This window comes from Geosmithia morbida (genome assembly GCF_012550715.1).
Source record: "Geosmithia morbida isolate 1262 chromosome Unknown scaffold_1, whole genome shotgun sequence".
In the NCBI taxonomy this organism is placed as follows: domain Eukaryota; kingdom Fungi; phylum Ascomycota; class Sordariomycetes; order Hypocreales; family Bionectriaceae; genus Geosmithia; species Geosmithia morbida.
In genome coordinates this window covers 1,831,722-1,853,886 of record NW_023336188.1, presented here as the reverse complement: position 1 = coordinate 1,853,886, position 22,165 = coordinate 1,831,722, and the positions used below count along the sequence as shown (strand labels likewise).

At 53.5% G+C, this 22,165-nt stretch overlaps 8 protein-coding genes across 8 annotated transcripts; 3 read left to right on the top strand and 5 right to left on the bottom strand.

Annotated features, from left to right (window-relative positions):
• Positions 1-90: 90 nt before the first annotated feature.
• GMORB2_1319 (uncharacterized protein) lies at positions 91-421 on the bottom strand (the record flags this gene model as incomplete). Its single annotated transcript, XM_035463301.1, has 2 exons — positions 91-251; positions 340-421. 2 exons carry the CDS (start codon positions 419-421, stop codon positions 91-93), a joined length of 243 nt encoding a protein of 80 aa, XP_035324725.1.
• A 1,016-nt stretch (positions 422-1,437) lies between these two features.
• Positions 1,438-2,274, top strand: GMORB2_1318 (AMMECR1; the record flags this gene model as incomplete). The annotated part of the gene is made up of 1 exon (XM_035463300.1): positions 1,438-2,274. One exon carries the CDS (start codon positions 1,438-1,440, stop codon positions 2,272-2,274), a length of 837 nt encoding a protein of 278 aa, XP_035324724.1.
• A 361-nt stretch (positions 2,275-2,635) lies between these two features.
• Positions 2,636-4,420, bottom strand: GMORB2_1317 (Amino acid permease; the record flags this gene model as incomplete). Its single annotated transcript, XM_035463299.1, has 3 exons — positions 2,636-3,085; positions 3,206-4,167; positions 4,336-4,420. The coding sequence occupies 3 exons, from the start codon at positions 4,418-4,420 to the stop codon at positions 2,636-2,638; spliced, it is 1,497 nt and encodes a 498-aa protein (XP_035324723.1).
• Positions 4,421-6,792: 2,372 nt separating this feature from the next.
• On the bottom strand, positions 6,793-7,638 carry GMORB2_1316 (Miro-like protein; the record flags this gene model as incomplete). The annotated part of the gene is made up of 1 exon (XM_035463298.1): positions 6,793-7,638. One exon carries the CDS (start codon positions 7,636-7,638, stop codon positions 6,793-6,795), a length of 846 nt encoding a protein of 281 aa, XP_035324722.1.
• A 2,770-nt stretch (positions 7,639-10,408) lies between these two features.
• On the top strand, positions 10,409-12,162 carry GMORB2_1315 (glutamate decarboxylase; the record flags this gene model as incomplete). Its single annotated transcript, XM_035463297.1, has 3 exons — positions 10,409-10,510; positions 10,595-10,882; positions 11,029-12,162. 3 exons carry the CDS (start codon positions 10,409-10,411, stop codon positions 12,160-12,162), a joined length of 1,524 nt encoding a protein of 507 aa, XP_035324721.1.
• Positions 12,163-12,672: 510 nt separating this feature from the next.
• Positions 12,673-15,123, top strand: GMORB2_1314 (nucleolar protein 9; the record flags this gene model as incomplete). Its single annotated transcript, XM_035463296.1, has 1 exon — positions 12,673-15,123. One exon carries the CDS (start codon positions 12,673-12,675, stop codon positions 15,121-15,123), a length of 2,451 nt encoding a protein of 816 aa, XP_035324720.1.
• Positions 15,124-15,629: 506 nt separating this feature from the next.
• Positions 15,630-16,040, bottom strand: GMORB2_1313 (uncharacterized protein; the record flags this gene model as incomplete). Its single annotated transcript, XM_035463295.1, has 1 exon — positions 15,630-16,040. The coding sequence occupies one exon, from the start codon at positions 16,038-16,040 to the stop codon at positions 15,630-15,632; it is 411 nt and encodes a 136-aa protein (XP_035324719.1).
• Positions 16,041-17,100: 1,060 nt separating this feature from the next.
• GMORB2_1312 (uncharacterized protein) lies at positions 17,101-18,419 on the bottom strand (the record flags this gene model as incomplete). The annotated part of the gene is made up of 2 exons (XM_035463294.1): positions 17,101-18,231; positions 18,381-18,419. 2 exons carry the CDS (start codon positions 18,417-18,419, stop codon positions 17,101-17,103), a joined length of 1,170 nt encoding a protein of 389 aa, XP_035324718.1.
• Between the last annotated feature and the right edge of the window lie 3,746 nt (positions 18,420-22,165).

Genomic DNA, 22,165 nt, shown 5'->3' with positions numbered 1-22,165 from the left:
AACCATCATGCCAGAGATGAAAAGTTACAAAGGAAGAGCAGATTTGGCCTCCGAGAGGCTGGGAGTCAAAGACCACGACAGCTGCACGACTTATTTGTGCATCTCGGCCTCGATGGCGCGCCTGGCCTTGACCCTCCTGGCGCGCTTGGCACCCTCACGGTTGTAGGGGACGACGTTGCCGTCAGCGTCGGTCATGGCGCCAACCTGGACGGCGGGCTTGTTCTGCTGGCGCTTCATGCGGACCTCGAAGCCTTGACGCGCACACACACACAAGAGTTGTCAGTTACTCCATTGCCAACAGCAAACCCTCCCAAGACCTTCAGGACATAGAATACATACCTCCAGGAGCAGGCTGGAAGGGAGTCAGAGCCGAAGCAGTGACGGTAAGGAGGGCGACGAGGGAGAGGAGAGAGAACTTCATTTTGGCGAGAGAATGTGTTGTTGTTGTTGTTGTTGTTGTAAAAAGGGTCGGCCGGCGACAAAGAATGAAAATGGTAAGAGGGCGAGAAAGAAGAAGAGAAGATGGAAAGGAAAGGCTTTGTTGGTTGAGAGGTATGTAAGTAAGGGAGAGAGAGAGAGGAGAAGAGAGAGAAGAACCTGATGCTGGTCAAGACGTTGAGCAGGTTATATATACACCATTACCCGTACTCTCATCCGTCCGAGAGGCAACTCCCCTGCATTTGTTGAAGCATGGGTTGCACCGGAACTCGAACGGTAGGTCAGGGCCATGAGACGTCAGGGACTCGGTCCCGGTGGGGGGGACAGAGGGGTCCATAACACAATATGAACTGGGGTCTCTATCACCACCGTATCCTGAACGGGCACAATACGAGGCCGGAGCCGTCGGGGGTGAAACGGTTGATGGGCTATCCGCCGTCGCAGCCTTGTATCAAGTCGTTTTGGCCGTTGGGGGGGGGGGGTGATTTGTGCGATCCACCCTCGGCGTACAGTTGCATACTCTCACCGCATAAAATATTATCCACGACTTGTGCTGATCATGGATTATTGTTCTTTTTATGTTTGTGCTCGATTAATCCTTTTTATGCATTATCTGCACAAATATTGTTCAAATCGTTGCGGGGGTGGGTCGGAGTCTAACTCGAAACTGTAGAGCGCCATGACGACACACTCTCACATTCAACTCACAGACTCACGCACACACACGCACACACACACACACACTCGCTCACACTCACACATATTACCCCGCCAGTTGACTCTCTCCTCTTTCTTATCCCGCTCGCCTTCTTTTCCCCTCTTGGGTATCTTTCTTGACGAGGGGGGATTCTGGCATCTCCATCTCACCATTCTTAACACGACAGAACCCGTGCGCTGCTACGAGACAGCACCTGCTCCCTCCTCCTTACTCGAGAGAGATCCCCGAGAGATCGCCCCGAGAGCCCTTCTACGAATCGGTAGACCGCCAACGACCCCGTCATGGCCACTCCTGTCCACTGCATCGCCTGTTTCGAGGTCCTAGACGCCCATCACTCCGAGCGGAAGCCCCTCTCCCTCGAAGAGATACAGTCCTCGTGGAACGATTACACAGCCTACAAGAACAAGGATGCAGCCGGCCCCCGGAACCCCGCTGTGACGCGGGTGGCAGCGGATGCCGCCGCGGACTCGTCCCCCACCTCGTCGGCCTCGTCCAACTCGTCCGTGTCCATCGGCGGTGCACCCTCGACGCCGGCCTCGTCCGTGTCCCTGGCATCCGTCGTGGCTGGCAACATACCGGACGAGGCCCCCCTGTTCGTCACCTGGGACATCGCCGACAGCGACGACGCCCGGGACGGAGACGGCGAAGATGACGAAGACTACAACCTCCGTGGGTGCATCGGTACCTTCCAGGCCCAGCCTCTGTCGGAGGGCGTGCCCGAGTACGCCCTCATCTCGGCGCTGCAGGACACGCGGTTCTCGCCCATCTCCCGACGCGAGATGCCCCGTCTGCGCGTGTCGGTCACGCTGCTCACCGACTTTGAACCCGTCGACGACCCGTACGATTGGGTCGTGGGCACGCACGGCGTCCGGCTGTCGTTTACCGACCGCGGACGGCGCTACGGGTCCACGTACCTACCCGACGTGGCGTCGGAGCAGGGCTGGACGCGAGAGGAGGCCCTCTTCAGCCTCACACGCAAGGCCGGATGGGTCGGCAGCCAAGCTCAGTGGCGAGAGCTTCCCCTGCGCGTCACGAGGTACCAGGGCAAGAAGTGCAGCGTGGGATATGGAGAGTTTAGCAACTGGAGGCGTTGGGTTGAGTCGGAGAATGGACCTTGACCTGCTTCTCACCACTCTGTTGCTCTGTTTGTACAGAAGTTCTTATACAGAATAGACAACCCCCCCTCCCCCCTTTCCTTTCCCTTTCCCCCCCTCCCTCTCACGATCTATTTTTCAATGATGCTTACGGATACAGTAAACGATGTCCTTATACTTGGAGGAGGTAGAAGATGGCAGTTTTGTTTTGCAATGCAGAGAGCTCTGTTCCCCAATACGAGTGCGTACAATACGGGTGCTATTACGACAATAGCAACAAGATCTTGTCTGCAAAACCAAGGGGTATTGAGAATTTTTGATTAAAAAAAAATGAACATAGCTTAGAAATATTTGAGATGCCCTCGAACTAGTGGAAAAAAAAACCCTATTCGAGTCTGACTTTACGGTACCGCACAATCTCGGCGCCCGTCTCGTCAATGGACCGCAGAGCGATAACCCTGTAGCCACCGAGATGAGGGATGACGACAGACCAGAAAAGCCAGTAGACGCAGCCCAGCAGCAGGACGGCGACTCCGACGACGGGGAAGATGTAGTACGGGTACCCGTCGGCCGTCCAGCTGCCCGTCGGGGGGATGAAGGGGACGACGACGAGGAAGATGTTGGAGGCGAGCCACAGGAGCGACACGGGCAGGTACGTGTGCCAGGACGAAGACCAGTTCTCCTTCTTACTCCACTGGAGGTAGATGAGACCGGCGCCGACAAAGGCGTTGATCCAGGTGCCAGGGTAGGTGTAGAGGTTGACGACAAAATTGTAGGCTGGGCCGGCGGGAGGGGCGACGAGGATGATGACGGTGACGATCCAGTGTAGGAAGAGCTTGGCAGGTCGTCAGTATATTGGCATGCATGGATGGAATAGGTGGATGTACGGATAGAGAGAGAGAGAGAGAGATGGGGATGGAGGAGGAGAGGGGGGGGGGGGATGTCGGAGGCTCACAGATGCAGAAGGGGCATTGAACGGTTTGTTGGAAGCCCAGAAGCGGCTGAAAGGGAGGATACCCTCCTTTCCGAGCTCCTGATTCAGACGAGCATGGGCAAACGAGACGGCAAGCACGTTGCCCAAGTTGCTGAGGCAGACGAGGACGGGCAGCACGTTGGCGCCAGCGCTGTCGCCAAACATGTTGCGGAAGAAGACGGCGGCGACGAGGACCTCGGAGTTGGCGAGATCCTCCTTCCCGATGGCGGCGAAGTAGGCTACGTTGGCGAGGACGTAGAGGATGGTGACGCCGCCGACGGCGAGGGGCGCGGCCACCGCGAGGGTCTTTCGGGGGTCCCTGAGCTCGGACACGACGTAGTTTGCATTCTCCCAGCCCTTGTAGCTGTAGACGACGTTGAGGATGGCGTTGGAGTAGGCCTGGGCGCCGCCGGCGCCGCCGATGTCGTAGTCGATGTCGAAGGCGTGGCGGAAGTTGGCCCTCGGTTCCGGCACGTCCTTGCCGCGACCGGCCAGGGCGGCGAAGCCGGAGAAGACGATGAAGAGGAGCGTAACGACCTTGAAGACGCCCAGGACGTTGACCAGCCTGATGCCCCACTTTGGCAGGACGGCGTGCAGGGCGACCGAGAAGGTGATGGCCGCGATGCCCACGCCGCGGGCCGGCCAGCCGTCGTTGGAGCCCCACCCGGACGCGTACAGGACGTAGCGCCCGAACGCGAGCGAGTTGCCGGTCGAGAAGCCGAGCAGGATCATCTGCGAGGCCAGCACGCACGTCGCCAGGTACCGCGGGTGTCGGTACACCCTCTCCAGGTAGTTCTTCTCGCCTCCAGAGCGGGGGATGGCCAGCCCGAACTCGAGGAAGACGCTTATGCCGCAAAAGGTCAGGACGCCGCCGACGATCCACAGCATCAGCGAGATCCCTACCGAGCCCGTCGCCGCAAAGATGCTGGATGGGGTTGAGAAGACTGCAGGAGAAGGTGCGTCCAAGGTCAGTCAAACATGCAATGTGGAAAAAAAAAGGAAGAGAAAAGTAAAGGAAAGTAATGAAGGAGAAGAAGAAGAAGAAGAGAAGTTGAAGAATGAAGATGAAAATGAAAATGAAAAAATTAAGAGAAAAAAAAACCCCAACTTACTCCCTGTTCCAATCATCTTGTTGAGAATAAGAAACACGGCTCCGGTGATGCCAATCTTACGATCCTCAGTGTAAGCATAGCGCATGGCCGAGCCAGAAGTCGATGTCCGCCCTGCATCGTCGTAAACTTGATCGTCGACCGAGGCAATGACTCTATCGTCAATCGTCCTCTTGGCTCTTTCCTCATCGGTAGAGGTCATTGCGTATATCTGTCTCTCTTTCTCTCTTTCTCTCTCTCTCTCTCTCTCTCTTCAACTAATTCTCAATGGTTGTCTAGGGAGGGAAAGGGGGTCAAGGTCAAAGGGGGGGGAGGGGAGGGAGGAGAGGACAGAATAATCCGTTGCAGTTTTGTAAAGCCTCGCACGACGAGAGAGGAGAAAAGAAAAACCTCTATTCTCTCTCTCTCTCTTTCTCTCTCTCTCTATATATATATATATTAATACACCTTACTCCGCATCCTATACAACCTTACATGGTAGCAACACTAAAACTATAGAAAAAGAAAAGAAGAAAAAAAAGAGACCAAAAAAAATTCCTGTGACCGAAGATCTTCGGGTCAGCCTCCTTCCTTTCTCTCCCTCTGCATCGTCCGTTGCTGCTTCTGCCATAACAAGCCTCTCTCGCGTCATGTCAGCAAACTTCCGGCGATGGGGCGGCAGACATAACCTTGCGTCTCTCTCCCCTCCTTCAATGTTCTATACGCATAGCCATGGCCGGCCCTCTCTCTTTTTTGGCTGTACATGAGCTGTACATTTAGTTGGTACGAGTGGTTGGTTGCTCGTATGGCTACTAAGAAGTTCCTAGTTCCTAGTTTCCAGTTCCTAGTTCCTAGTTCTCTAGCTTCATCACAACTACCGGGAGAGTACCAGCACGAATACATGTACCGACCAGCCCCGTCTCTCTCTTCCTCCTTCTCCTTCTCCCCCCGAGTCCCTGTCCTTCTAGACCGTCATTCTCATCAGGGGTCAGCAGCAACGTCATTCCAGTCGAACCTATATCAATGCAACAAGCCATCCTTTTACGTACGATACCCCAGAAAGCGTAGGGGGTACCCCTAGTTTCCATAGACTATACGTACATACAGTGGTAGCATGGTAAATATACTTCGCGATGTACTCCGTAGTGGTAGACGAGTATCGATACCTAATATGGAAGCCTCGTTCTTCTCTACATCACGGTATTATTACATAATATCACTAGAGGCCGCGCACGAACCCGATGGCGACATCGAGAAAGAAAAATCTCATTCTTCATGGTGAGAAGCGAACGAGAAAAGTCTTCACCTTCTATTTAGGTATTACTGCATTCTTGGCATTGCTCATTCTTAGTCACAGTATCATCTTCCTTCTTCTTTTCTCTCCTACTTTCCCTTCTTTCCCTTATTCAATCTATACGAGTACATCATCTTACATCTCACTCTCGAAATACCAACCATCTGCTTTCTCGTAAATACAAAGCATGTGCAAATCACGCAATCAGACCTCTTTTCACATCATCACGAGTGCACAAAAGTCCTGTTTCTTCTTCTACTTCTTCGTCTACTTCCCTACGGAGTAACGAGACACTATAATACCTGCACCGCCCTCTGCCCGTGCTTCCTGCTTGTGATGGCACACGGTGACCCGTCGACGTGAATACAGTGGTCGATGCCTACTGCTACGTCATGGGTTCATCGACTATGTGTCGGTCTGATTGCACAACACAACGGAAAGGAAGGAAATCCATCTATGAGCTTATACGAGTATACAGATGTGAGGGTGGCAGCAGCCTTTGGCTGCTTAGTCATATAATATTGGATGCTGCATGCCCCCCAACTGTAGGGTAGGCGAACCCACCGACTTTGTAAATGGCAAATCGCACGACTAAAAAGTCACAGAGTAGAGCATACGAATATGTCTGAATCATACTCGCACGATCATATAATAACTATTATCTCAACATCTAGACATCATCGTATCCTTGCCTCTTCCAAACCAATAACTGGACAAATCAAGAAAAAAGACAGGGGAAAGAAAAGACCGTTCGTTACACACAAGGGCATGGGGAAGAACTTGCTGCGCCCCATGATTAACAGCAACAGGGTACACGATAGGATGAGAATGAAACGAAAGAAGAAGAAAGGTACAGAGAATAAAAAAAAGGATATAAGAGAAATACCTTGTAACTCCGTTGCCGTGTGGCCGATTTCAGACATGTAGGATATGGTAAACCGGAACGTGAGAAGAGGAGGGGGGGCGAATAACATGAAATGGGGGAATAGTAGGACAGGAAATGGGAATAGAAGAGATAAAAATCATCCGTCATCCAACAGTCATCTCGATTCCATCAGGGAAGAAGAGGGAGAGGGAGGGGAAGAGGGAGGGGAAGAGAGAGGGAGAGAGAGAGAGAGAGAAAAGGAAGGGGGTGTATGGCAGATCGAGTTAAGGACATGTCCAGACACATCCAGACATATCCAAGACTACCAGCATCTCAGCTTGTGCCAGAACGAGTTGCGTGACCATCCGAGCCGGTCATCATCCTGGATCTGAGGTCCCCTCAGGCCCGGTCCCCTCTTCTCGTTGCCGCCGTCGAACCCGTTGCCGCCCCCGACACCTCCCGGGATCGGGCTGAGTGGCTTGGTCATGCCGCGCGAGTTCATGTTCATATTCTCCAGCATGCCCGACTCGGCCAGCTTGCGCGCCTCGGCCACACGTCGCACAATCAGCGCAAACGTCTCCTCGATATTCACCTCGAGCCGCGCGCTCGTCTCCATGAATCCGCACCCGCGCCGACGCGCCCACTCCAGACCGGCCGCCGCGGGCACTTGACGGCTCTCCTGCAGATCGCACTTGTTGCCTGCCACCAGCTTGATGGGCGGCACGGTCCTGCCGCCGCCGCCCACGCTGCCAATGTTAAAGGCCTGCTCGGCCGTCAGACCCGCCTTCTTGGCGCGTTCCGCATTGTCCAGACGCGTCTCCGACTCCATATTGACCAGGTCGTCAAAGTACTGCAGCGCCTCGAGGGAGTCACGCGACGTAATATCGTACACCATCAGGAACGCGTCGGCACCGAGGTTGGACGACGCCCACATGCCCCTGTACTCTTCCTGACCTGCCGTGTCCGTCAACGAGAGGTGGTATGTCGTGCCATCGATGCGTCGCGTCAGGCTGTATGAGTCTTCAATAGTGGGGTCATATTCTGATGTCCATTGTGATCGCACCAGACGTAGTGTGATGGACGACTTTCCGCATCCGCCGTCGCCGCAGATGGTGATGGAGATGGGCACCGGCATCTGCTGCTGCTGCTGCTGGCTTAATGTCGTCATCTTGGCCCGACCGTCGTGTGTTCGTGTGAGAACCGGACAAGATAAAAAGAGTTACTAAGAGAGGCCCGGTAAGGTGAGGTGACCAAGGAGAAAGGTCGAGGCTGTGGGTGGTTATCGAATTATTAGCGATTGGTTTGTCGGTACTGGGTCGCTCGGATCCTTTCTGTGTATCTCTTTGTCTTTCTGTGTCTTGTCTCTCCTCCGCCCTTCTTCTGCGTGTTTGCTGCTGTCGCCCTTTTCCTTCTTTCCTTCTTTCGGTCTCCGTTGCACCAGTAGACGACGAGCGGTGACAAGATACGATAAAACAAAAGACACGCAGTTCAGAAAGAAGGAAGAAGGCGCAATAAGACAAGAAAAAAAAAAGAAAAAGAAAACAAGGTATGTATTTTGTTGGTGTGTGTACTCGTAGAGTGCGCGCTGCACGAGTATGCTGTGTCGCAAAGGCCACCCCGACTGGACTTGTTCTCTCTCACGGCGCGCGCGACGTCTCGTACCTGTAGGTATATTAGTGTCTTGTCTGAAGCTCACCCTCTCTTCCTCCTCTGCCCCCCTCCTTTTTTTTTTTTTTTCCCTCCTCTCTTCCTTTGGCTCCATCCCCCACTCCGCTCTCGACTAAACTGCGTGCCTACCGGGGTGACGGGAGGGGACGGGAGGGGGGGACCTGGCGTCCTGGGCCGCGGGGCCACATGTTTACTGGATGAAATCTCCCAGCATCATGGCGAATGACCCAGTCAAGTCAGTCGAGGACCATTACCGTCTCCACTTGGTGACAACGGTACCTCCCTCCTGGGCTCCAGTCCTGACTTTCAGTCCTCACTCCTAGTCTCGTCTGTTGATAGCGCCCAGTCCACTAAACGTATTAATTATATTCTCAGGCCTTCCTCCCTCCCGGCAGATGGTCAGAGTGTTCCAGTACGGGTTACTCATCTGTAACTTTGGACGCAAGGAGTGACTTTGCCAATCGTGATTGACTGATTGACCGGTTGACTCTTTTGATCCTTCCTCCCAAGGGGAATGGATCTCACCTGTTCCATTTTCCGAGACATGTCTGTTGGATGGAATCACCTCATCCCCCTGCTTACACGAACGAAGCAGGGGGGGAAGAAAGAAGAAAAAAGAAAGGAGGGGGGGGGGGAGTGGCAATACGACGTCGTCCCTCAATCGTCTGTAGAGCTAGCACATGGCTATCCGCAAAAACTTGTATATCACCCTACCAGGGGCACTAGCTCGATCAATCTCAATCTCGCTGTAGCAGCAGGACCATGCTCGGTGGAAGATGACTCCCCTGCGGGCAACACTTGTCTCAGCGCTGAGGGGAGGCCTGTCACTGGGACGCGCACGGACTGGAGAGCCATGACACTTTTGATACAGGGTTCCATCATGGCGGGATTTTGGTATGATGAAGAGTGACGTCGATCGTATGGTAAAATTTTCCATTCAAGTGTGGCTCTTGACGTGTTGTAGTCGAGGTGGCTGTGACAACCGAGGTCACCCGAGTGCCTGTCCGTCTTTCTTCTTTGCTTCCCTTTTTTCATCCTGCGTTTTCATGTTTGACGTCGTTGAGGATGGGGTATGATGCTGATGATTCCACCCTCCTCTCCCTGCAAGAGAGAGGAGAGAGGGGAAGAAGAGGAGAGAGAGCATTGCATCGCACTCTGCTGCACTTAGTCATAATAACGAACGTACCTTTAAACCTGTGAATATTGAATTGAAGGAAGGTGCGTGTGTTGCAAGTGGTCGATCCTTCCTCCTGATGCTGGTTTGCCATTCTAATAAGTCATTTGTCAATTTGCCCCCCACTAGGCGAATCTTTCTCCTCTCCTCCATCTCTTTCATCTCTTCCATCTCCTCCCTCGCCTGCCTCTTCTTCCCTTTTCTTCCCTTTTCTTCCCTCTCCCTTCTCCTCCAAACATATGTCATCCGCCATCCTCTCACCAACGCAGTACCTTGTATGACATATTACAATGTGCAGCAACATGACATGCCGATACCTGATACCGTTTTTTCTCGAAAGCGATGGCCCTATTCTATAGCTTATGCATGAATCCGCCGATGATCTAGTATTACTGTAATACTACGAGTACCCAGGGGGACCGATCGGTCGGGACTCGGGACCCTGGGACGGGCCTGCACAGAGGAGCCCGGCCCACCGCCGCCGACAGGAGCCCAATCAATCAATCATGCCGACGACTCTTGTCGAGGTGTTTCTCTGTTTAACCGGAGCTTTGACTGTCCTCGCTTGTAGGACTTTTGCTTTCCAGCTGCACTGATACTCTCTGTACGAGGCACATCGTAGTTGATTTTTTACTCGAACCGCCATCGCTGGTACTCGATGATTCCCACTTGATGGTTCTCAGAACTACCCAGTATTCTCCAGAACGCGCTAACAAATTTGTAGAAATAGCTCCAGACACACTTTTTTACGGATACTATTCGAGCCCATTGCCGTTGGTATTATTAGTCAAGCCGATACCCGCTCGCGTGCTTTGTCCGTGGGATGAGGACAAACCGGGTATAGGGAGCGAGAGAGGGAAAAAAAAAACCCTCCACACTTCGGCTTCTTTTTATTCCCTCGAAGTAATACTGCGCCTTTACAGCTCTCCCCGCTTAGATTGAGAGAGAGAGAGATCCGGTGCCCCGCATTGTGTAAAGTTTTGTCCTCTCCTCTACTCTCCAGGACCGTTGTTGGCGTTCAAAGACGATCGCAATAAGAAGCTGCCTCGACCAAGACAACGAGAAGACAGAGAGAGAAGAAGAAGAAGAATCAAAGATGAACGGCTCAACAGCCACAGATGGTAGCCATACGAATGGCAGCATCAATGGCAATGGCGTTCACAGCACAAAACTCAACAGGGCCGAGGAGATGGATGATGTGAGAGACCACACACTCTTGTTCGCTCCTTTTCACCGCTCGCACGGTGCACCAACGCTGACAAGATATGGATAATTTGAGTAGCTGCTTAGTGCTGTCAAGGATCTAGTCATCCCCTTCATCAAGGCGGCCGATGATGCTGCCGGCCAGAAGCACACCGGCCAGACATATCGCACCCAGTCGGGTGAGCCCCACAATGTGCTGGTTGACTACATGAGGCCGGAAGAGCTGGCTGGTCGCATGAAGCTGTCGCTACCCGTCGAGGGCCGTGGTAAGGAAGGTCTCCTCGAGGTCATCCAGAAGATGCTCAAGTATAGTGTCAACACGTGGGAGCAGGGGTTCCTCGACAAGCTATTCTCCACCAATACACCCGTGGGTGTCATCTCAGACATGATCCTATCTGTTCTCAACACCAATGTAAGCGTCCCATCAGGCGATATTGAGAGAGGGGGAAACCCCGAAGCCCAGGAAAAAAGAAAATCAAGAAAGAAGAGAAAGAACTGAGACCCCTCTCCTAGATCCATGTGTACCAGGTTGCACCGGCCCTGACAGTCGTGGAAAAGACGACGGCCAAGGCCCTGGCCAACATGTATGGCTTCACCGGCCCCAACGCCGGCGGCATCAACTGCCAAGGCGGCAGCGCGTCGAACCTGACGTCGTTGGTTGTGGCACGCAACACGCTGTTCCCCGAGTGCCGGACCAACGGCAACGCAGGCCACGACTTTGTCATCTTCACCAGCCAACACGGCCACTATTCTGTGGAAAAGGCCGCTATGATACTAGGCATGGGTACATCGAGCGTGCGGGCCGTCCCTGTCGATGATGAGGGGAGCTTGAAGCCCGAGCTGCTGGCAGAAATGGTGGTGGCAGCCAAGGCAGAGGGAAAGACCCCCCTCTACGTCAACGCGACGGCTGGCACCACGGTCCGCGGCTCCTTCGAGCCCCTCGAGGCCATCTCGGCCATCTGTAAGGAGCACGGGCTGTGGATGCATGTCGATGCCAGCTTCGGCGGTCCCGTCATCTTCTCGAGGAAGCACAGCCACAAGATGCGCGGCTCCCACCTGGCCGACTCGCTGACGGTTAACCCCCACAAGATGATGAATGTCCCCAGCACTTGCTCCTACCTCCTCGGGCCGGACATGGCCATCTTCAACCGCGCCAACCGCACGGCAGCGGGATACCTGTTCCACACCGGCGACGAAGACAGCAACGAAATCTGGGACATGGCCGACCTAACGCTGCAGTGCGGCCGCCGCGCCGACAGCCTCAAGCTCGCCCTAGCATGGCAATACTACGGTTCGGCGGGCTTCGAGCGTCGCGTCGACCACGCCTTCGACATGGCCGAGCTTCTGTTCAACGCCGTCCGGGAAGCATCGACGCTGCACCTCGTATCGCCCGTCCTTCCCAGCTGTCTGCAGGTGTGCTTCTACTACGCGCCTCCCGGCCAAGCGGTATCCGACGATGCGGCGACCAACACAGCCATGACGGCGGCCATCGCCCAAGATCTCATCCCACGGGGGTTCATGGTCGACTACGCTCCTGGCGATAAGGGGAGCTTCTTCCGTGTTGTCGTGAACGGATTTACTCAGCCTGACACCATTCACGGTCTCATCAAGGCTACCGAGGAAATCGGCAAGGAAAAGTTTGCCTAAGGGGAGAGGAAAGCATGAAGCGGCAAGATGATGTCATGGCTTTTTTTTTCTTTTTTTCTTTTTTCTTTTTGCATAGTACATATTGTAAGAAAGAATAGGAGTATATAGAATGACGCTGGATGAATAAAAAAGACATGACTATTCCAATTCAATCATGGTCTGTCTGTAGCAAAATAAAATGGAAGAGAAGGAGGAGAAAGGAAGAAAACGACGGTTGGGCCTTGCGCCGTGACTCCCGTCCCAGTGGATATTATCTCGGGCGGATGTCCCACTTCCAATGGCTTATCTTATCAGAGGTGGGCTGTCTGGGGAAGTAGGAGGGAAAAAAAAGAAGAAAAAAAAGAGGTACATGAAGTTTCATTCAGTCCCATCCCAGACGACAAAAAAAAACCCCATTACTTCGATACGAATGAATTGAATCAAGACAAAACACTTTTTTTTTATTCTCTTCTACATTCAAGAAGAAGAAAAGAAGAAGGGAAAGAAAAACATATTGAACCCAAGTCCATCATGCCAAAGCCACGTACCAAGCGCGGTGCCCTCCGCAATGAGAGAAAACGCAAGCGTCGCGAGGAACAAGATGCCAACTATGAGTTCAAGAGACACCGTCATGACCCCGAGAACGAGAACGACGACGGCGACGGCGACGACGATGACGGTGATAAGAGAAGGAGGAAGAAGAAGAAGGAGGACAATGGACGAGATCAAGGACAGATGGACGAATACGATGCGTCCATCTTTGGAGGGGCCGAGAGGGTGGAGACGGAATTCTTCGGCATGCTGTCCGACGAGGAGCAGGAGTATTTCCGCCGATCGGACGAGCTTCTGGAGCTGAACCAGTTCCCCAGCGCAGAGGACCGCAAACTCTTCCTCGACAGTGTGCTGGGCGAGGCCAAGGGCAAGGAGCTCAAGCTGGCGAGCAGTCAGTCGTGCTCGCGGCTGATGGAGCGGCTGATCCAGCTGTGCAGCGCTGCGCAGCTGAAGCGCATCTTTTCCGCCTTCGCCGGTCACTTCCTCAGTCTGGTGCAGCACCGCTTCGCCAGTCACTGCTGCGAAGCGCTGTTCCTGCGGTCGGCGGGTGCAGTGACGGCTGAGCTGGCCGGGGGGTTCGTGGGTTTCGTCATCGACGCTTCCAAGCATGCCGGCGGCGACAAAGAGGAGGAGCCCGAGCTGCCCATGGAGACCATGTATCTCGAGACTCTGGATGAGCTGGAGGGTCATCTGCCCTACCTCATCACCGACCGCTTCGCCTCGCACACCCTGCGCGTCCTGATCATGGTCCTCTCGGGCCGTCCGCTCGACGACGCTTCTGTGCGCACCCTGATCAAGAGCAAGAAGAAGGAGAACATCTCCGTGGCTGGTGCCGCTGAGGCTGACGAGGGCAATCAGGGTCTGCGTGCCGTGCCCGAGTCCTTCACCATGGCTCTGCAAAAGATTGTCAACGACTCCGTCTCCGGCCTCGACCCTACCAGTCTGCGCGTCCTGGCCAAGCACCCGATCGGTAACCCGACGCTGCAGCTCCTACTCGAGCTGGACCTCAGCTTCAACAAGAGCGACAAGAAGGCGGCCGACGCCGAGCGGGAGGAGCCCTCTCTGCTGCAGCGCCTCCTTCCCGGTGCGCCGCAGTCTCTGGCTGACGAGTCCTCCGAGGCCTCCGAGTTCATCAACGGCATGGTCTACGACCAGATTGGCTCGCGACTCATCGAGACCCTCATCACACACGCACCCGGCAAGGTCTTCAAGTCACTCAGCCACAACATCTTCCTCCCCCGTATACAGGGCTACGTGCGAAACGACGTGTCGTGCTACCCTGCCATACGTGTCCTGGCCCGTCTCGGAAAGGACGACCTCGCCAGTGCCGTGGCCAAGATCGAGCCCACGGTCCCGCAGCTGGTTGAGAAGACGCGCTACAACGTCCTGCGCACACTTCTTGAGCGCTGCGTGGCCAGAGGCCTCAACGAAGAGATCAAGCACATCAACCGCGGTATCAAGGACGGCTGCGGACCGCAGCCGTCAGACCTGGTCAAGACACTGTGCTCCCTAGGCGACGACGAGGATGTCACGGGCGAAGGTGGCGAGAAAGAGAAGAAGAAGAAGAAGGCCGACAAGAGCGACGCTTCCCAGCTATCCCGCAACGAGTACGCCATCCAGTCGCACGGCGCCCAGCTACTCACGACGCTGCTGTCAATCCCCGGGCCTTCCAAGGGCGTGCAAGAGGCGCTGCTGGCTCTCTCGCCCGAGCAGCTCCTCCGCCTGGCCAAGGCATCCCTGCCGACCGTCAACGTGCTCTCGACGGCCCTTGCCACGCCGTCGCCCAACAACCCGGCCTTCCACAAGGTGCTAACCTCGAAGCTGATTGTGCCGCACACGACCGACCTCGCCACATCGCAGTACGGCCACAATCTCATCATCGCACTCGCCAGCGTCCCTGGAAAGGGGAGGGACCGCAGCGTGCCCTTCCACATAAAGGAGGCTGTCATGAACCGCCTGGGCACTGTCGAGATGAACCTCCGTTCCACCTGGATGGGCCGGAGTGTTTGGCGTGCATGGAAGGGAGATCTGTGGAAGACCAGGATGGGTGACTGGAAGGCCTATATGAGGGAGGTTGATGTGGTGCCGGAGCCGGCAAGGTCTGATGCGAGGTCTGATGCGAAGAAAGGCGGCCGACCTGAGAGGTGGCAGGAGCCTAGGCTAGAGGAGAAGGAGCCAGCTCCTATGGAAGAGGATATGAGGGAGCAGGCAGGGGAACAGCCGGAGGTGAAGCCTGGCAACGGTGCAGCCGATGAGACGGAAGATGTGGTGATGGGTGAAGCAGAGGAGGAGGAGGTAGAGAAGTCAAAGCTCAAGAAGGAGAAGAAAGAGAAGAAAGAGAAGAAAGAGAAGAAAGAGAAGAAGGAGAAGAAGGAGAAGAAGGAGAAGAAGGAGAAAAGGGAGAAAAGGGAAAATGCAGATAATAAATAGTGCCGAGACAGAGGTGCAAGGTAATACATGATGCCCTGTAGCAGACACAGACGCCCAGCAGGCGCGAGCCGTCAGTGAGCAGCAGAGATGGGAAGTAGCATAACCAAAATAATTCAATTCTCTTCAGATTTTTTTTTGTTTGGTGAATTAATTTGCGAGAAGACCCAGTAATGATGGTGATGTGATAGTGGTGATGTGACGATGGTGATGATGAAAAGTGAGGTTTGGATTGATGTGTGGAGTGGATCATATTAATGAGGCAAGAGCAACCAACAGTCGTCCCTCTTTCCTCCAATGCGTATAATCTACAGAGGCTACCAAGAGACTGCAGACAAATGCCATGATACAAGGAAATCAAGACGTCGGAGTATCTCTTAACATGCTTCTCGATACATTCTCGTTCGAATTCTTGGGAATCAAGCTAATCACACGGTCAAGTCATTGTCTCTTTAGAGAGACATTCCATACTCAACACCTCAAAAGTTTGCCAACCTCGTCTTCCTCTCTTACTCCAGAAGCCATCGGTAGGCATCGTAAAGGCGTCTGGTCCTCTCGTCCTCCAGCCTAGTCCGCCCCCCCAGTATCATGAGCATGCGGCGACGGATGATCCGTCCGACCTCTCCCCTGAAGCGTCTCAACATCTCAGACGTGGCTCTCCTGCTCCAGTGGCGGACGGCGATGCTGTGGCGACCGCTCGGGTCTCCCAAGCTGGTCAGGAGGACGCCTAGGCTCCTGATGAGAAGGTATTGGTCCCCGGCCAGTGCGAGGCGTATTATCTGGATGGACGCGACGGCATCCTCGTGGGTGATTGCCGGTAGGAGACTCCGGGTGCTGACGGCTGTCTGGGGATGGTCCGCGGAGACAGAGAGTAGGGATGCCGGGTACGGAGGCCGGCGTTGCCTTGGGTGGAGAGACATTGTGGGTATCTGCCTGGCGGTTGTATATATAAAGATTGCCTGATGGGGAGTTGGGTTGTATGATTTTCGTCTCTTGTCGTCTTCTTCTGGGAAGGGGGGTATGTGAAAGTACAAGAGATCAAAGAGGCGTTAGAACTGTTGTATTTTACTCGGAATATATAAAGTGAGGAACCCTTACGGGGAAAGGTAAACAATGCCTTCTCATTATGCATTATGATTTTGTTGCGGCTGGTAAGTTTAAAGGCTATGTATGTTTTGCGTTGATGCGATCAGGTCAGGAACATGTATATGTGAAAAGCGCATATACAACAGTGGTCCCTGAGCAGCAGGCTTGCATTATTTTCTCTGTCATACTTGTAGTGATTCGAAGTAGCTCTGGTACGAAAGTCTTGTCTGTAGATATCTCTCGACACCAAAACAACTGGAGAGATGGGCCGTTGTTATAACACCTCAGTCCTTCAAGGCAGCAGATCCCAAGTTGGTGAGTCGAGTCACACTTCCTGGAGATGAGGACGTTACAGTATAACACACAAGTCATGGTAGATCAAACGCTTGTATTTCATCTCATCTCACCTTGCTCGTAAATCCGTGGCTAACTAATACACAACCATCAAAACTTTGCAGAAATTTTGTAGTATACGAACATCGTCTAAACCCATCAGACAGCAGCAGTAAGGAACAAAACAAAAGGCATAGCAAAAGGGTTGAAAGCGAAGAAAAAAAAGGAAAAGGATATTCTCAAACAAAAAACTGTCCAGTGCCGATCTAGTTAAGCACCGGCTTTCTTTCATATTTCCTCTGTCCGTGTCCATCGTCGACTTGAAGAGAACCGTTTCGTATCATCTCCTTCCCCCATCTCAACTCTGTCGCTCCCCAAAGTAAACGCTAGGAAGTGCAACCATTATTTCGAGAAGGGTCCTCTTCAAGGGAAAATGTGACGGCGTATGGGGGAAAAAAGGGGGTCGGGGAATAGTAGAGAGCGCTAGGAGATATCTTAGAAAGACACACACACACACACAAAAAAAAAAAGGAATTGAATCGTCTGACTTCCTAGGTCGGTTCACATGTCACAGTTCCAAGCATTGTCGTTCAGGAATGAGCCCCAGTTGGGCTCATCGTAATGTTGCGAGGGCATGGAAGAAGCAGAAGGATCCATGTATCCACCACCGGCGACGGCGGGTGCATGGCCGTCGAAACTACCAAACGGCACGTCGTTGGGACCGAGGCCGGCAGTAGTGGCGTCCGGGAAGAAGGTGGTGCTGGTCGGATCCAGCTGACCGGCCCACGACGCAGAGTTGTAGTCGTACATGGGATCAGTGAAGGCGGTCTCGTCCACTGTCGTTGCAGTGGCATCCATGGTAGGCATCATGATCTGCTTGAGCTCGTTGGGGAGCTCCTGGGCAAAGGCCGAAGACGGAGCCTGGCCCGTGTGAGCGGGAGCGGGAGCCGGTGCGGGTGCGGGTGCGGGTGCGGGTGCGGAGAGGTTGCGGGGGACAGCGGCAGGGGTCGCATCATCCATGAAGGCATCTTCGCTACTGTTTCCAGGGGAGAGGTTGAAGGAGGCGGTGGTGGGGGAGACGGAGACGGATAGAGGGTACCGCCGGTGCTGCTGCTGCTGCTGCTGCTGCTCGTGGGGGGGAGCAAGAGCGGGGACAGGGACGGGAGTGGTAGAGCAGGAGGTGGCGGAGGTGGCAGTCATCATGTCATCCTTCTGGACGGGCGAGTGGGGGGAATGGGGTGACTGGGAGTCGGCGTAGCCCGAATCGGTCATGCTCATGCGCCGCGACACCTGGCTGGCCTGCTTGCTGACGTTGGGGAAGGACTGGGCGAACAGGCGGTTGATGTGGTTGTCGTTCCACTCGGCGTTTGTGCGCTGCATGTACTGCGACATGGCGAGCCGGTTGTTCATCCAGGCCTCGATGCGGGCGTTGAACTCGGGGGACTCGGTCTGCATGGCGGAATCCAGCCGGCGGCGGAGCTGGTACGAGCGAGCCAGGTCGTCGTCCTCCTCCTCGTACATGTCCTCCTTCAGGACGATCTCCTCCGTGATGTGGAACTTCTTGCCCGTGCGCTTGAAATGGATCTCGCCCGCCATGCGCGCCGACTGGACGCGGGCTTCGATGCTGCGGTCCTGACGGCGAGAGGCGGCAATGTAGGCGCGTTCTTGGTTCTCTTCATGAGAGCGTTCGGTCTGGTATTGAGGTGTTATGAATGGGGGACTTGTGTGTATGGTATGTATGCATGTATGTGCGTGCGTGCGTGCGTGCGTGCGTGCGTGTGCGTGCGTGTGCGTGCGTGTTACATAGATATGAAGAGAGGGACAGTTTGTGTGGTTCATACCTTTTTGGCCAGAGTGTTGGGGCTCATGAGAACAGACATTCTGCGGTAGACGCCGGATCCCTTGTCTGCCGCTGGTGGAGTGTGCCGAGGCATGATGTATATGTGTGTGTATGTGTGTATGTGTGTTGTTGAGGTTGCTGTGCTGTGTATACAGAATGTGTGTATACAGGCTGTATACGATGTGGGTTCTCAAATAGTTGGATTGCAGTCGATGGACTCTGTACAAGATGGTATTTGTCGTATGGATAGGTAGAAGGATCCAAGACGGCGTAGGTAATGAGGAAATAGGAGAGGTACGAGAAACAGAGGGAAACAAGATGAGGAGGCTGCCTTTAATAAGATCTCTCTCTCTCTCTCTCTCTCTCTCTCTCCCCCACAAGGTACGAGCAGGTTGGTTACCAGTTACGACCAACTTTTCTGGGCAGAGCCACGAAATACGCCGCTGTCCTGATTTTCCCAATTGGATAGAGCAATAAAATGGCCCAAGCTATAAAAATTAGTTTTTTGTCTGGTAAGAGGCCGTTACCGAGTACAGCATCGTGGATTAGGAGGGTCATCGATCGAGATCGGAACCGGTGGGCTTTTAGTGTGAGAGCTACCGGCACCAAGTTCCTCTCCCTCTCTCCCTCCTCTCTCTCTCTCATCATTCACCCTCCCTCGCCCACTCTCTACTCTTTCTTTCTTTCCTTCCCGCCCGCCGCCACCTTTACCGCCTACCATATGCAACGGGGTTCCGCCCGGTGGAAAGGTGGAAACCGTGTCAGAGCGGAAGGAATCAAACATGGCGTTTATGGGACATGGGGACTTGGAGTTGGTTGGCTGGTATCTCCCATCCCAACCCCCGGTAACCTGATAACGTGGCTTCTCGACCTTCTCCCATCTTCTTCATCTTCCTCTGATTTCCTCCTACGAGAGTACAAACACGAACACACCACTCGACCCGGACTCACTTCCCTGCAGATTCTCCCGATCCCTGACATGACGGAGCTCGCGCCCAAGGTTTAGGCCCAAAACAATCTCGGCTGCCAAGGTACCTGTACCATCTCGACACTACCCTCCTTTGCTGGAGTCTTCTTTTTCTCCGCCACCGTTAAGCTCGGAGGAGAGAGAGGTGCCCTTCTCCTCTTTCCAATGGGGGGTCTTGTGTAGGGAGAGAGAGAGAGAGAGAGAGAGAGAGATTCCTGCTCTCCTACTCTTCCCCTCTTTACTAGCGGGACGCGCTTAGACTCTTAGGAAACGTTGGGCCTTTTTTTCTTTGACCATCGTGAACTCTGTTTTGTCCAGACTCATCCTACCTGTGTCTTCAAAGAATACGTGATACCCTAACAACCTTCCTTGCGATCTCTCAAGGAGGACAGGTTGGAGCCAATTCCTTGGGATCGCAGCATAGACTTTTGATACATGTACCATGCAGGCTACCGTTGTTTTGACATCATGGTGACGGTGGTGTGCATAGAGGCTCCGGGTGGAAGAGCCCCTAACTTCCAAAAGGAGAAAAAGAGAAGCTGTAATGGAAGGAGACGGGGATGCCCCCTTGCTCCCTTGGGATGGAAATTGCCTCCGGGGATAATGAGAGTTACGTTACGCGTACACTTTCAGATGTCATTTCTGTTGTCGATCAGCATTGTGTGCGTCCTTGATCAACATGGGACATGGAATTGGTGGACGGTACTGGACGGACTGAAAGGGTAACGGTATGTTGTCAAGGACTCTCGGATGCTGTGCTACTAGTGCTGCAGCTTCTTTTGGCAAATCATATAACAGGTCCTGTGCAGGCATGCAAGTAATAATGGGCGGTACTATCGCGTCGTATTGCTGCGAGAGTATATCGGTTAGCAATCTACCATTGCTGGGTACTAGAGGAGTAGGTCACTGCTACCACGGCTCAAGCTGCTTCACCGGCCACGACTAGCTTCTACGAGTACTGGGAACTACCTGCATCGCCTGTACTTGTGGGATGTAGGGACAAGTTCCCCTGCCCCTGTCACTTGTCGATACCTGTCTCGTTCCCCAGAGATGGCCGGAGCACAAAGTCCGGAGAAGAAACTCCTCTCGGTGGTGGGGGATAGATAGAGCCGGCAGGAGAGACACACGACGGGGTATGGTGATGGCACGAGTAGGTGATGATGAAATTGGGTTGTACGCGTAGCGATGCTGTAATAGTAGTAGTAGTAGTAGTAGTAGTAGTAGTAGTAGTAGTAGTAGTAGTAGTAGTAGTAGTAGTAGTAGTAGTAGTAGAAGGTAGCGTACCGTCTTCCATGGCCTTCGAGTTCATATCTCTAGCCTCCTCCTCGGGTAGAGAGGGTTGGCAAGCTAGCTAACCGGTAGGGTTGTAGGGGTATTATTTAGCAACATTGACGAGAGATTGAGGGTTCCCGTAGTACAGTTGAAGGTGATGGGAATGCACAGTAAGACGCAAGCATCAGGAAAAGGCTCAAGGCTCAAGACATGGAGAAAGATCGAGAGGCATGCACCCGACAGGTTAACTTTGTTGGACCTCATGGGTCTCATGCCAAAGGTTACCAGGTCCCAACGTGATTCGTCAATGAGAAATGCCACGGTCGACGGTACAAGCGAGTCCTGGATCCCGCGTCATCTTTCCCAATGATTCCTGCTAATACATGTACGTAGTATGAAGTATTATTATTATTGCTCCAACAGAAAAGAGAGGAACTGTTATGTCATGGGCCATATTTCCTTCCTCCCCTCGGTTCGCCACCGGTTGCCTCTCAATAATGCGTACATGTAAATTCCCCATTGAAGATACGGAGTACAACCCGGAATTAGATGCAGTATAAGCAAAAAGTATGATGTGTTTTCAATCTTTTGCCACTTAAAGTGGGAAGAATCCCATCCTTTCCTTTAGGATAATGCCATGCTCAAGGGCTGGGTCTTGCTATCTCATCTGATGGGATTGGATGGTACACGGCGAATATTACTGCTCGATGCAGTAGTAGCTAATACCACTCCATGTAGTAGTAACTGATACTACTTTAAGTAGTAGCGGTATTCCGAGAGTCCGTACTGAATACGTACGAGTATACATGTCCGTACGCGTTGCTGTACATGTCCGTACGCGTTGCTGTACATGTCATGTATACGTAGCTCTACTGCTCTACTGCTCTACAGCTACGTACCGCATAGCTCCAGCTTTCCAGCTGTGCGAATGCGAGTACGATACAGCTTCGCAGCTCCTGTCCATCTTCTTTCTAACCGCCTAGCATGGGGTACCGCTCCAGTCATCAGAGCGTAGGGTTGAGTTGGGCGGAAATGTGATCGATAATACAGATAGTGCTTGGAGTATCTTATGACTCTTGACTCTCACCGGCAATCTACTAATATAGGTAACTTAGGTTAGCGGCTTAGCAGGACTAGCCATCTTCCTTCGTCCCATGAGTGCATCAGTGGAACAATGGACAATGCCGTGCCCGCAATTCTTCCAGCTCGGCCGTGTACGTACAGGAAGCCGCGTACAGGTTGACGAGAACAGAAGAGATAGGGTAACGCATATCAACCATCGTTATGTAGCGCTACAAGATGCACCGCCCCGCCCAATCACCAGCCACAAAGACCACACATTGCATACAGGAAATACTGGATTTCAACATCCAACATTCAACACGATGGTGCGACGGTCAGGGATGCATATTACATGCCGTTCCATGTTTTTCCACGCTTCTCTATGTGATCCGGTTTAATGGCATTGGGTTGGATGCGTTACGTGACCCTTCCAACTCCGGCCCCCCCCCCTTCTTCTTCTTCTTCTCCTTTTTCCTCCTACCAAC